Source organism: Globicephala melas, chromosome 7 (genome assembly GCF_963455315.2).
Source record: "Globicephala melas chromosome 7, mGloMel1.2, whole genome shotgun sequence".
Classification (NCBI taxonomy): Eukaryota; Metazoa; Chordata; class Mammalia; order Artiodactyla; family Delphinidae; genus Globicephala; species Globicephala melas.
The window spans coordinates 33,028,845-33,043,988 of NC_083320.1; the positions used below are offsets into that span (position 1 = coordinate 33,028,845).

Below are 15,144 nucleotides of genomic sequence, written 5' to 3' on the forward strand. Positions count from 1 at the left end.
TTTTCATTCTTTTTTTTTTTTTTTTTTTTTTTGCGGTACATGGGCCTCTCACTGTTGCAGCCTCTCCCGTTGCAGAGCACAGGCTCCGGAAGCACAGGCTCAGCGGCCATGGCTCACGGGCCCAGCAGCCGCTCTGTGGCATGTGGGCTCTTCCCAGACCGGGGCACGAACCCGTGTCCCCTGCATCGGCAGGCAGACTCTCAACCACTGAGCCACCAGGGAAGCCCACATTTTTTATTCTTAACAATTGTTTTCTATTTCAACAACTTTATTTTATTTATTTATTTTTCTTTCTTTCCTTCCTCCTTTTTCTGCCTTTTCTTCTGAGCTGTGTGGCTGACAGGGTCTTGGTGCTCTATCCGGGTGTCAGGCCTGAGCCTCTGAGGTGGGTGAGCCAAGTTCAGGACGTTGGTCCACCAGAGACCTCCCGGGCCCACATTATATCAAATGGCAAAACCTCTTCCAGAGATCTCCATCTCAACACTAAAACCCAGCTCCACTCAACGACCAGCAAGCTACAGTGCTGGACACCCTATGCCAAACAACTAACAAGACAGGAACAGAAACCCCACCATTAGCAGAGAGGCTGCCTAAAATCATAATAAGTCCACAGACACCCCAAAACACACCAACGGACGAGGTCCTGCCCACAAGAAAGACAAGATCCAGCCTGATCCACCAAAACACAGGCACCAGTCCTCTCTACCAGGAAGCATAACACAACCCACTGAAACAACCTTACCCACTGGAAGCAGACACCAAAAGCAACAGGAACTACGAACGTGCAGCCTGCGAAATGGAGACCTGAAACACAGTAACTTAAGCAAAATGAGAAAACAGAGAAATACACAGCAGATGAAGGAGGAAGGTAAAAACCCACCAGACCAAACAAATGAAGAGGAAATAGGCAGTCTACCTGAAAGAGAATTCAGAGTAATGATAGTAAAGATGATCCAAAATCTTGGAACTAAAATGGACAAAATACAAGAAATGTTTAACAAGGACACAGAAGACTAAAGAGCAAACAAACAATGATGAACAACACAATAAATGAAATTAAAAATTCTCTAGAAGGAATCAATAGCAGAATAACTGAGGCAGAAGAACGGATAAGTGACCTGGAAGATAGAATAGTGGAAATAACTACCGCAGAGCAGAATAAAGAAAAAAGAATGAAAAGAATTGAGTACAATCTCAGAGACTTCTGGGACAACATTAAACACACCAACATTCAAATTATAGGGGTCCCAGAAGAAGAAGAGGAAAAGAAACGGCGAGAGAAAATATTTGACGAGATTACAGTTGAAAACTTCCCTAATATGTATAAAGAAATAGTCAATCAAGTCCAGGAAGCACAAAGTCCCAGGTAGGATAAACCTAAGGAGAAACAAGCCAAGACTCATATTAATCAAACTGTCAAAAATTAAATACAAGGAAAAAATATCAAAAGCAGCAAGGGAAAAACAACAAACAACATAGAAGGGAATCCCCATAAGGTTAACAGCTGATGTTTCAGCAGAAACTCTGCAAGCCAAAAGGGAGTGGCAGGACATATTTAAAGTGATGAAAGGGAAAAACATAAAACCAAGATTACTACACCAGGAAGGATCTCATTCCAATTTGACAGAGAAATTAAAACCTTTACAGACAAGCAAAACCTAACAGAATTCAGCACCACCAATCCACCTCTACAACAAATGCTAAAGGAACTTTTCTAGGCAGAAAACACAGGAGAAGGAAAAGACCTACAGTAACAAACCCAAAACAAGTAAGAAAATGGTAATAGGAACATACATATCGATAACTGTCTTAAATGTAAATGGATTAAATGCTCCAAACAAAAGACACAGACTGGCTGAATGGACACAAAAACAAGACCCATATATATGCTGTCTACAAGAGACCAACTTCAGACCTACGGACACACACAGACTGAAAGTGAGGGGATGGAAAAAGTTATTCCATGCAAATGGAAATCAAAATAAAGCTGGAGTAGCAATTCTCATATCAAACAAACAGACGTTAAATAAAGACTACTGCAAGAGACAAAGAAGGACACTACATAATGATCAAGGGATCAATCCAGGAAGAAGATATAACAATTGAAAATATTTATGCACACAACACAGGAGCAGCTCAATACATAACGTGAATGCTAACAGCTATAAAAAGAGAAATTGACAATCATAGTAGGGGACTTTAACACCTCACTTTTACCAATGGACAGATCATCCAAAAGGAAAATAAATAAGGAAACAGAAGCTGTAAATGATGCATTGAACAACATGGACTTAATTGATTTTTATAGGACATTCCATACAAGAACAGCAGATTACACTTTCTTCTGAAGTGCTCATGAAACATTCTCCAGGATCGATCATATCTTGGGTCACAAATTAAGCCTTGGTAAATTTAAGAAAATTGAGATCGTATCAAGTATCTTTTCCGACCACAACGCTATTACTAGATATCAATTACGGGAAAATATCTGTAAAAACTACAACACATGGAGGCTAAACAATACACTACTCAATAACCAAGAGATCACTGAAGAAATCAAAGAGGAAATCAAAAAATATCTAGAAACAAATGACAATGAAACATGATGACCCAAAACCTATGGGATGCAGCAAAAGCAGTTCTAAGAGGGAAGTTTATAGTAATACAACACTACCTCAAAAAACAAGAAATATCTCAAATAAAGAACCTAACATCACACCTATAGCAATTAGAGAAAGAAGAACAAAAAATCCCCCAAAGGAAGCAGAAGGAAAGAAATCATAAAGACCAGATCAGAAATAAATGAAAAATAAATGAAGGAAATGACAGCAAAAATAAATAAAACTAAAAGCTGGATCTTTGAGAAGATAAACAAAACTGATAAACCATTAGCCAGACGCATCAAGAAAAAAAAGAAAAGACTCAAATCAATAGAATTAGAAATGAAAAAGGAGAAGTAACAACTGACACTGCAGAAATACAAAGGATCATGAGAGATTACTACAAACAACTATATGCCAATAAAATGGACAACCTGGAAGAAATGGACAAACTCTTAGAAAAGCACAACCTTCTGAGAGTGAACCAGGAAGAAATAGAAAATATAAGCAGACCAAGCACAAGCACTGAAATTGAGACTGTGATTAAAAATCTTACAACAAACAAAAGCCCAGGACCAGATAGCTTCATAGGCGAATTCTATCAAACATTTAGAGAAGAGCTAACACCTATCCTTCTCAAACTCTTCCAAAATATAGCAGAGGGAGGAATACTCCCCAACTCATTCTATGAGTACACCATCATGCTGACACCAAAACCAGACAAAAATGTCACAAAAAAAGAAAACTACAGGCCAATATCACTGATGAACATAGATGCAAAAATCCTCAACAAAATACTAGCAAGTAGAATCCAAAAGCACACTAAAAGGATCATACCCCATGATAAAGTTGGGTTTATCCAAGTAATGCAAGGATTCTTCAAGACACACAAATCAATCAATGTGATAAACCATATTAACAAATTGAAGGAGAAAAACCATATGATCATTTCAATAGATGCAGAAAAAGCTTTCGACAAAATTCAACAACCATTTTTGGTAAAAACCCTCCAGAAAGTAGGCATAGGGGGAACTTACCTCAACATAATAAAGGGCATATATGACAAACCCACAGCCAATATCGCTCTCAATGGCGAAAAACTGAGACCATTTTCTCTAAGATCAGGAACAAGACAAGGTTGTCCACTCTCACTACTATTATTCAACAAAGTTTTGGAAGTTTCAGCCACAGCAATCAGAGAGGAAAAAGAAATAAAAGGAATCCAAAACAGAGAAGAAAAAGTAAAACTGTCACTGTTTGCAGATGACATGATACTATACATAGAGAATCCTAAAGATGCTACCAGAAAACTACTAGAGCTAATCACTGAATTTGATAGAGTAGCAGGATACAAAATTAATGCAAAGAAATCTCTTGCATTCCTATACACTAATGCTGAAAAATCTGAAAGACAAATTAAGGAAACACTCCCATATACCACTGCAATAACAACAAAAAAACACCTAGGAATAAACCAACCTAAGGGGACAAAAGACCTGTATGCAGACAACTATAAGACACTGAGGAGAGAAATTTAAAGATGATACAAACAGATGGAGAGATATACCATGTTCTTGGATTGGAAGAATCAACATTGTGAAAATGACTATACTACCCAAAGCAATCTACAAATTCAGTGCAATCCCTATCAAACTACCACTGGCATTTTTCACAGAACTAGAACAAAAAATTTCACAATTTGTATGGAAGCACAAAAGACCGTGAATAGCCAAAGCAACCTTGAGAAAGAAAAATGGAGCTGAAGGAATCAGGCTTCCTGACTTCAGACTATATTACAAAGCTACAGTAATCAAGACAGCATGGTACTGGCACAAAAACAGAAATATAGATCAATGGAACAGGACAGAAAGCTCAGAGATAAACCCATGCACATATGGTCACCTTATGTTTGATAAGCAGGCAAGAATACACAATGGAGAAAAGACAGCCTCTTCAATAAGTGGTGCTGGGAAAACTGGACAGCTACATGTATAAGAATGAAATTAGAACAATCCCTAACACCATACACAAAAATAAACTCAAAATGGATTAAGGACCTAAATGTAAGGGGAGATACTATAAAACTCTTAGAGGAAAACATAGGCAGAACACTCCATGACATAAATCACAGCAAGATCCTTTTTGACCCACCTCCTAGAGAAATGGAAATAAAAACAAAAATAAACAAATGGGACCTAATGAAACTTAAAAGCTTTTGCACAGCAAAGGGAAACATAAAACCAAGACGAAAAGATAACCCTCAGGGGCTTCCCTGATGGCGCAGTGGTTGAGAGTCCACCTGCCGATGCAGGGGACATGGGTTCGTGCCCCGGTCCGGGAAGATCCCACATGCCGCAGAGCGGCTGGGCCTGTGAGCCATGGCCACTGAGCCTGCGCGTCTGGAGCCTGTGCTCCGTAACGGGAGAGGCCACAACAGTGAGAGGCCCGTATACCGCAAAAAAAAAAAGACAACCCTCAGAAGGGGAGAAAATATTTGCAAATGGAGCAACTAACAAAGGATTAATCTGCAAAATATACAAGCAGCTCATGCAGCTCAATATCAGAAAAACAAGCAACCCAATCCAAAAATGGGCAGAAGACCTAAACAGACATTTCTCCAAAGAAGACATACAGACTGCCAAGAAACACATGAAAGGATGCTCAACATCAGTAATCATTAGAGAAATGCAAATCAAAACTACAACAAGGTAGCACCTCACACTGGTCATAATGGCCAACATCAAAAAATCTACAAACAATAACTGTTGGAGAGGGTGTGAAGAGAAGGGAACCCTCTTGCACTGTTGGTGAGAACAATATGGAGGTTCCTCAAGAAACTAAAAATATGACTATCATACGACCCAGCAATTCCACTACTGGGCATATACTCTGAGAAAACCAGAATTCAAAAAGAGTCATGTACCAATATGTTCACTGCAGCTCTATTTACAATAGCCAGGACATGGAGGCAACCTAAGTGTCCATCGACAGATGAATGGATAAAGAAATGTGGCACATATATACAATGGAATATTACTCAGCCATAAAAAGAAACGAAATTCAGTTATTTGTAGTGAGGTGGATGGACCTAGAGTCTGTCATACCGAGTGAAGTAAGTCAGAAAGAGAAAAACCAATACCGTATGCTAACACACATATATGGAATGTGAAAAAGAAAAAAAAAGGTTCTGAAGAACCTAGGGGCAGGACAGGAATAAAGACGTACACATAGAGAATGGACTTGAGGACACGGGGAGGGGGAAGGGTAAGCTGGGACAAAGTGAGAGAATGGCATGGACATATACACACTACCAAATGTAAAATAGATAGCTAGTGGGAAGCAGCTGCATGGCACAGGGAGATCAGCTTGGTGCTTTGTGTCCACCTAGAGGGGTGGGATAGGGAGGGTGGGAGGGAGACACAAGAGGGAGGAGATATGGGGATGCATGTATATGTATAGCTGATTCACTTTGTTATACAGCAGAAACTAACACACCATTGTAAAGCAATTATAGTCCAACAAAGGTATTTAAAATAAATATCATTGCAAAAACATTTATGTACCTATAGTTTCTTAAATATACTTTATATTCCTAATTGAATATTTTAGAGATATCTAAACAACATATTCAAAACTAAGCTCCTTATTACCACCTATTGCAAAAAAGGGGCTATTTCCCTTGCCTATTAGTGCAACTGAGAAATGATAGTAAAGAAGAGCAAAAGATGCTGGATAAAAGCTAATGAGTATCACAATTAAATACTTTTTTAACTTAAAGCATTTTATATAAAATGCTATACAATGTGTATTTTTTCTGCCTTCTTAACCTAAATATACTGGAGCAAGTATCTACATGACTGGGGTCATAATTTTGGATATCAATTAGCCTATGGTGATATTCTCCGGGGCTATTAAGGTTTCTCAGACCATTGAGTTTTTCTACATTATTGCAACTGATTTCCAATCTTTCCATCTCATCCTTTGCAATCTCTTCTTTATGTTTTCAATGTGCTTGCCTTAACGTTTTTATAATCTAGTTTGGGTTTTAAAAACAGACAGCCTAACTTGTTATAAATCAATGTAAATTTTAAGAAAACAAACTTTTAAAAGAAGACTAAGGGACTTCTATAAAAATAGAAAAATTTTAATAGGAAAATTTTGTAGCATCTATCTCAGCTGCTTATAGTGAAGACACTTCATCATTACAGAGCCGGTACTGCAGCAGTCCATAAAATTAGACGTTATTACGAGTTGACTAAAATTCTAATTCCCAAACTTCCCTGTCAGTATTTGGTGTGAGAAATTGCTCAGGAAGTCAAAACAAATCTGCACTTCCATAGTGCAGGAGGGGAATGAATCCTGTCTGGCTGGCCTTTTTCTTTTAATTTTAATTTTTTGTTTATTTATTTTTGGCTGAGTTCCGTCTTCGTTTCTGCACACGGGCTTTCTCTAGTTGCAGTGAGCGGGGGCTTCTCTTCATTGTGGTGCACAGGCTTCTCATTGCAGTGGCTTCTCTTGTTGCAGAGCACGGACTCTAGGCACACGGGCTTCAGTGGTTGTGGCTCGTGGGCTCTAGAGCGCAGGCTCAGTAGTTGTGGCACACGGGCTTAGCTGCTCCACGGCATATGGGTTCTTCCCAGACCCGGGATCGAACCCGCGTCCCCTGTAATGACTGGTGGGTTATTAACCACTGTGCCACCAGGGGAGTCCTGGTTGGCCTTTATTGAAGACAGCAACCTGTGTGCTATCCATGCCAAATGTGTAACTGTTATGCCAAGAGACAGTCAACTAGCATGCTACATGTGTGGAGAATGTACTTAAGAATCCAGTATGACAGGAAACATTTCATTCTCAAAAAATAATTTTTTTCTTTCCTTCCTGTTAATAGTTCTGAATGTTAGACCTCCTCCCCCCAACCCACCACGGGGTCAAAAGGTATGATTTGGAGTGGAAAAATAGGGACAGAAATTAGGTATTGGCAATTTTTCTATTTTCATTTGTATGTCAATTTTTAATATAAACAAGGACACAGAAAGTATAAATGCAAGTCTAAGTGTTTCAGTGAACAAGTTTCAGCAGTTCAACTTCATAACAAATATAAATAAACCTGTTAAATGTTTCTGAACAATGCCAGCATTTGGACTTTTTCAAAAACAAGTAAATTTCTTACTGACAGCAACTAAATGGTGTTTGTAACATTTTTATTATACAGTAGATTCCACCCATTCACTATACTTTTCCGAGTTGTCACACATACAGTAACATGTTTTTAATGTTGTCTGTCTGCTGTGCTGTTCCTATATGTTTGCTATTAAAATTAAACTATTAGAAAAAAAGTGGTTATACTAGGTAACTTCTAAAGTCCTTCTAATTCCAAAATTCTATTGAACTCTTCTAGTGTTTCCTGAAGGCTCAGCATTCTCTTTACTTTTATTCTCAAATTCACAAAAGAAAATTCAACATAAAGTTTACATAAAAGTATACATTAACCCAAAATCTGAAATAGAAATTATTAATTCATATAATAGGGAAGAAAAAAAGTGTTAAAATATTTTTAATCATTAAAAATCATGCTAATGGTTAAATATTTTAAGTGAAAAAGTTTTCAGTATATGTCACATGGTCTAAAAATATGAAATCTCTGAAAAACTGCCAAGAAAAATATTTCAGTATGTATATTCACATATGTGTGCAATAAAAGAGGCCTTTAACCAAAAAACTCCAAACTTTTGTTTTTTGTATCTTTTTTTAAAAAACATATATGCTATATATAGGCTATCCCTGAAATTGTTGTATTCTGCTAGTTCTAATAAACCCTCCTCTTCCTCCCTATCAGCTTTCTCAGTTAAATACTCAGCCAAATGTAAACACTGCTATGTATGCCTGTGTGCAATGTCTGGGCTTGTACAAGCAAGCACTTCCTGAATGCAGAACTGACAGGGAAGCGCTGTCTGCCTCATTGGAGCCTGGGATGTTTCTGTTTACAAATCCTGGAGCCAGGCAGGGGCCACTACTGGAGGCGAGCTGTCTGCTTCCTTGCTACACTCGGCCTTTGTCTGGGTCTGTGTCAGAGAAAGAACAACATTGTTGCATGTGCTGCAAACAACAAAGGAAATCTTAAACATAACACACACTGGTTATATTGGCTCCTTAATCTTTTAAAACTCTGTGTGAAAAGGCAAATTAGGGATTAAGTTAAAAAAAATTTTTTAAGAGTTTGCTTTTCATAAAAGCAGAGAAAAACACTTAAATCAAACAATTAATGTAGTCGGAGTTAAATGAATTCCATAGCAAAATAATTCAGATTGCTAAATACGATTTCAGTAATGATGATATATTATGCAGCATAGTGTTTTGAACAAATATTTTTACAAAGAGTAAACAATGTTGACTTATTTTAATTATTATGTTTGGAATGGTAACTATACAGTAATCATAATCAGATTAATGTTTATGTTTAATGTCCCAAAAACAAATTGAGAGGAGGCAGTAGGAGGCAGTTTGTTTTTTTTCCTCCAAGATGGTATTTAATACTGAACATTTAAGACTATTTTAAATTTAACTTTCCTTGTTAATCACTGTAAACAGACCTAGCCTGTAAGAAACAAACACAACAAATAACAACAATAAACAAAAATATTTCATATTCTGCTGAGTCCAGCCCTTTTATGACTGAATTATAAAAGGAATAGCAGAAAACTAAAGGGAAAGAAAGAGAGAAAGAGAAACAAACTGCGTTAAACTCCCTTCCCCAAAATAAGTTTGAGAAGAAAACACAGGAAAGATAATCAGTGCCTATCAATCTTAACTTCTATGTATTTAAAATTTTAATGTCTTTAAAACAGCTGCTTTGTGATTAAGAAGACTGAAGTTCAGCATTTTGTTTCTCTTATCAAAGAATGAATTAAAAATAGTTATATTTCACTGGAATAAAGTCATTAAATAAGAAGCTTAAAAATAGAATGTAAGTAAATAGGTTAAGAATTTTTAGTAAATAGAAAAAAATACAAGATAAAGATTAATCTGCAGACTATGCTACCTTTAAAAAATAACATAAAAGTATAAAGAAAACATCATTAGATATGTTCTCAAAATATTTTTGGTATAATTCTACCAGGCCTTAATTGTCGCTATTTTGCTGAGATTTTATTTTTTACCTTTATATATAGATATGATAAAACAAAAGTGTTGTTACTGCATGCAACAGCTTTTGAAAATAATTATTTCATACTCCTTACAAATCAACAATAACCTAACTAAGAAAAGTCAATTTGAGCCTAAGTTAACATTAGGAAAACAGAAATCTAATCACTGCAATATTCATTACGTAAAACAAAACAAATTAAAACTCTCACAATACAGAATCATACAAAAGAGTCAGATTGACTAAAATATACTTAGTCAATTCTTCTAACTGGTATATAAATGATACTTCTAAATCCAGAATTCATACTAAAGACCCCTCAGAAAATGACCGTGAAATAATTTAACTATAAAAGTGGAAGTTACATCTTCCAGTCTTTGCCGACTAGACAGCAAAATATAAATTGCATTGTACGGATAAATCCCGCCCCCTCTGATGTTCTCTTCATTATGATAGTAACTTGTGCCCACTCGAATTAGGAAAGCAAGATAAACAGGTAGAGAAAAATTATCTTTTTTCTATTAAATTTGTTTGCCTGTTTTCTAGTTTTTCCCATAATTGTCTTATTTTAAACCACTTTTTTTTACAAAACATAACCCAATACACAAAAGTGTTTATAATACAAATGCAGTGTTCCGTAAATTATTATGAAGTAAACACTCATGTAGCTACCACCTAGGCCAAGAAACAGAACATCTAGGTTCCCCAAACCCCTACCTGCTCCTTCTGGGTAATAACCGCCTTTCTTTTCATCAAAAAAAGACAGTATCCTAACTTTTGTGGTAATCATTTCCTTGTTTTTCTTAATAGTATTACATTCTCTACCTGATTGGTTTTGCCCATTTCTGAATTTTATATAAATAGAATTTTTGTGCCTTGGATCTGTTATTCAATAATGTTTTCAAGATTTAACCGTGCCATTATGAGCAGATAAAATTCATTCAGGGCTGCTGTTCTATATAACAAGTTATTTTTCTTTGTAATGAGTGTGGAACTTATTATAATAATAATTAAAAGACCACTGTAGGTAATCCCTATTAAGCATCATAGAAACATTACACATCCTGGGACTTCCCTGGTGGTCCAGCGGTTAAGAATCTGCCTCCCAATGCAGGGTGGCTGGGTTCGACCCCTTGTTGGGGAACTAAGATCTCACATGCTGAGGGAAAACTAAGGCTGTGTGCCACAACTACTGAGCACACACACTCTCTGGAGCCCGCATGCCACAACTACAGAGCCCATGCACCGCAATGAAGATCCGATGCAGCCCAAAAAACAAAGAAGAAAAACAAAGAAAAGAAACATTTCACATCTATATACATTTAGTCTTCCAGTTTTATTTAGTACTTTTTTTTTAAAGAGCTGGGCTGTTTTTTGGAATTTCATTTATTTATTTATTTCATTTACTTATTTTTGGCTGCGTTGGGTCTTCGTTGCTGCGCGCAGGCTTTCTCTAGTTGCAACGAGCAGGGGCTACTCTTTGTTGAGGTGTGCAGGCTTCTCATTGTGGTGGCTTCTCTTGTTGCAGAGCACAGGCTCTAGGCACGTGGGCTTCAGTAGTTGTGGCACGTGGGTTCAGTAGTTGTGGTGCACGGGCTTAGTTGCTCCGCAGCATGTGGGATCCTCCTGGGCCAGGGCTCGAACCCATGTCCCCTGCATTGGCAGGTGGACTCAACCACTGCGCCACCAGGGAAGCCCTAGTACTTTTAAAGTATCCAATTTTGTTGGCAAGAGAAAAATATTAAACAAAGCAGACAAATGAAAGGGCTGCATATTCTCTCACCGTTTCTAATGTTTTGGCAGCAGAGGCAGTAGTAGCAACCACAAAGGCCAGAATTAATAAAAGATACACTAGGGAAGAACAGAGCAGAAAAAAAAGCTTGGAGATTAAGAGATAGGATAGAGGAAAACATGTCTTACTGGACAGGGCTTTATATAATTAGCACCATTCAGAAAACCATCCTTAATAAACCATTGAAATCCTTAACTTACCTATTCCATAGTTCTCAGACTATTTCCTCATCCCCTACCCTCAAAGCACCTACCTTATCGTACTTGACAATTCTTTTTTTTTTTGGTAGGTGTTAGGGACTTCAGTAAGCTACCCCTGCCTCTGAAAATGATCATCTGACCTACCTGCCCCCAGCTCTCAACAATACCCGGAAGTTGGCTAGCCTCACTGGTGTGGAGGGCGGCCACTCACTGGAGAGTAGCCTCTCCATCTTGCATACCTTCTATGCGCTGGGTGTGCGCTACGTGACACTCACCCACACCTGCAACACGCCCTGGTTAGCACAGTGCAGATGGTAAGGACCCAGTGAGGCAGGGATCTGCCCAAGATCACGCTGGGGCCCAAAGCAAGTTTACCCCTGTGATCCGACCCTGAACCTGGGGTGGGGAGGGGAATGGAGGTTTGCAGAACAAGACTGAATCCCCAGAAGGGCCCTTCTACTGCCAGGCACAGCCCAGTTTGGGTCCCTCCTCTTGCACCGGGGAGTTGCAGGTGTAGACGGTTCGACAGAACCTCTTTCTAGGCTCTTGTAGCCAAGCCATGGCCACCAGTCAGACTGCCTCCTGGCCATCCTGCAGGGCACAGAGCTCAGCAAAGGGTATCCACCCATTCTACAGCAATGTCAGTCGGCTGACCGGCTTTGGCGAGGTAAGCACCCAGGTTCCATACCCTGCCCCACATAAATGTACAGCCCCGCCTGTTCCCTACAGATAAATGCACACAAGATAAATGCAGCCCTGATGCCCTCTCCCCATCCTGTCCCTGCAGAAGGTGGTGGCAGAAATGAACTGCCTGGGCATGATGGTGGACTTGTCCCATGTCTCGGATGCTGTGGCACGGCGAGCCCTAGAAGTGTCACAGGCACCTGCCATCTTCTCCCACTCAGCTGCCAGGGGGGTGTGCAAGAACACTCGAAATGTTCCTGATGATATCCTGCAGCTTCTGGTGAGAGACTGCCCTGGCCCTCATACCTAAAGCAAAAGGTTAAAACCAGGAACCCTTGAACCTGAGCCTCTTCTCCCTCAATTTCCTCAAACCCCAGGTTAAATATCTTCTGCCTCCAAAACCCACAGTCCACAGCCCCTGAACTCTTGAGCCCTAGGTGGGGGTCTAGGTGGTAAGATACTCCTCCAAACCTGGAAACCCAGGGCCAAAACACCACCCAGATCAGGGCTGCGGCTCCTCCATTCACACAAACCCAGAGAGGAGACGACTCTGACCTCAAAGCCAGGGCTGAACACCTTCCTCACAGGGGCCAAGAGAGTGAACAGGCAGGTGGCTGTGCTGGGGGCCAAGCTGACTGTCCACCGGTCCATCCCTCTGGCCAAGGGAATGGACAGCTCCTTAGGTCTCTGGGGTCTTCATCAGTTGTACTCTTGTTCCTCTCTCATCCTCCACACCCGGGGAAAGGAGCCCCCACAGGTTCTCAAGGAGACTGGGAGGCAGGGTGAATCTTGGGTGGGAAATGACCCAAACGGGGTGCTCTGGGGTCCACTCCAAATCTGAAGTCCAGTCTAGAGCCAGCTGGGATCACTTCAGATCAACCTCAGGGCTCTCTAGTTGGTACTCTCGGTGCCAGGCCATGAAGGAACTGGCCTGTTTGGCCTACAGGTTGCAAAAAGGGGAATCAACAGAGGCCAGTCATCACCCCCACCCCTACCCTGGAAGCCCCACACTGCTGACTTTCCATCCTTCAGATCACTTCGACCACATCAGGGCAGTCATTGGATGCAAGTTCATCGGGATTGGCAGAGATGATGACGGGGCTGGCCCGTGGGTGCTTCCCCGTGGCTTGTCTCGGGCTGGCTGGGCAGCAGTGGGGCTTTCAGAGCCACCGTGCCCACCACACTGTGGTCCTCATGGCCTTGACCACAGCCTCAGGTGTGCTGGCCCAAATGGTATCTCCCCTCTCCCAGGGTCTGCTTCCTGGGGTCTCCTGTCTGTTTGGCCCTACTCTAGGTCATCATATTTGTCTAAAACACCACACAGAGCTCATCTGCCCAGCATCTGTGCCCATCCAGTGCCAGCAGACCCAGGGCCTCTGAGCAGACTCTTAGCAAGGTCTGCGCTGGGTTGACCATCTTCTCTGCCTGTAGTTGGGTCTGTGCATGCAGGGGGGTCAACCCAGTTCTTAAAAAGCTTTTCTTCTCTTTATAAATGCAGGCAAAAATTGCATTCAGTGAAAGGCATAGATCTTAACAATAGAATTCAATGACTTTTGATGAATAGTCGGGGCACTTTTGGGGACTTCCTCTGAAGGATGAAGAGCAGGAGTGAATCATTCACTCTCTCCAAATCTCCATTTTCCATATCTGACCAGGGCTGCGGTTCAGTGGACGCTGGATACATAGGGCTTTGGTTCTGACTCAGGACCAGGGAACAGATCTGAGGCCCAATAGCTGGCTGGCTGGTGGCCACACAGGTTCCTACAGGGGCTGGAGGACGTGTCCATACACCTGGTACTGACAGAGGAGTTGCTGGGGCGTGGCTGGAGTGAGGAAGAGCACTGGGGTGTGCTTTGAGGAAACGTGCGGCGGGTCTTCAGACAGGTGGAACAGGTATGCTGGGCGGGGCAGAAAAGTAGCTCTGAGCAGGTGGTCTGAGCAGGTGTACGCAGGGGTGCTGTGAGAGGTGCTGCCCGCTGACTGCCGCCTCCAGGTACGGGAGGAGAACGAGGGACAAAGTCCCTTGGAGGATGAGTTCCCAGATGAGCAGCTGGGCAGTTCTTGCCGCTCCGTCCTCCCACGTCTGCATCAGAGAGAGGATCTGGCTCCAGACCAGAAACTAACCAGAGCTGCGGTTCATGGGAATCCCATTTTGTCACCTAAGTGCTCATTCTCAAAATCTTGCCCCCACATGGGCCCAGGCCTCACAGTTATTGCTGCCTTCCCAGTCCTCATTGTTGGGTCTGGTGATCCAGTTAATCCTGCCAGATGTCACTTTGGCAGCCACAGATACCCCACAAAGTTTCCTTGCACACGAGCACAAACATTTCCTATGTATTATTCTTTTCTGATCATTCTTTCAGTGTATCCCTTCTGGCTTTGTGCAAAGCGGTTCTTTGTTTTGTACCTCGCCGCTGCTGAGCTCCACAGATCCCACTCCTTCCACACAGTTTGCCAATTGCCTTGACAATTCTTTAAAACAGACCTTCAAACATGCACATCTGGTCTTCCATGAAAAGATCATCAGATCATCCATCATTGATTATTCTCACTCAAAACTGTTCATAAATATTTCCTCAGTTCCTACAAACCCCACTCCTCAGACAGTGAGAGAACGGTGGTAAAGTGACACAATATCTAGGGCATTGATGAAGCCAAGGGGAGTTTAGAATAACTGTTGCTGCTACTGAATCATTCTCCAACACAGACACTTCTCTTTCTCAC

The 15,144-nt window shown here is 40.9% G+C and overlaps 2 protein-coding genes across 3 annotated transcripts in view; one reads left to right on the plus strand and one right to left on the minus strand.

Moving 5' to 3' along the window:
• The window catches only part of BMPR2 (bone morphogenetic protein receptor type 2), a 201,305-nt gene that overhangs the window by 64,158 nt on the left and 122,003 nt on the right, over positions 1–15,144 (minus strand). The gene's annotated exons all lie outside the window — the stretch shown is intronic.
• Positions 829–12,730, plus strand: LOC132597625 (dipeptidase 2-like). The gene is made up of 4 exons (XM_070046031.1): positions 829–868; positions 11,891–12,032; positions 12,334–12,403; positions 12,524–12,730. Exons 1-4 carry the CDS (start codon positions 829–831, stop codon positions 12,728–12,730), a joined length of 459 nt encoding a protein of 152 aa, XP_069902132.1.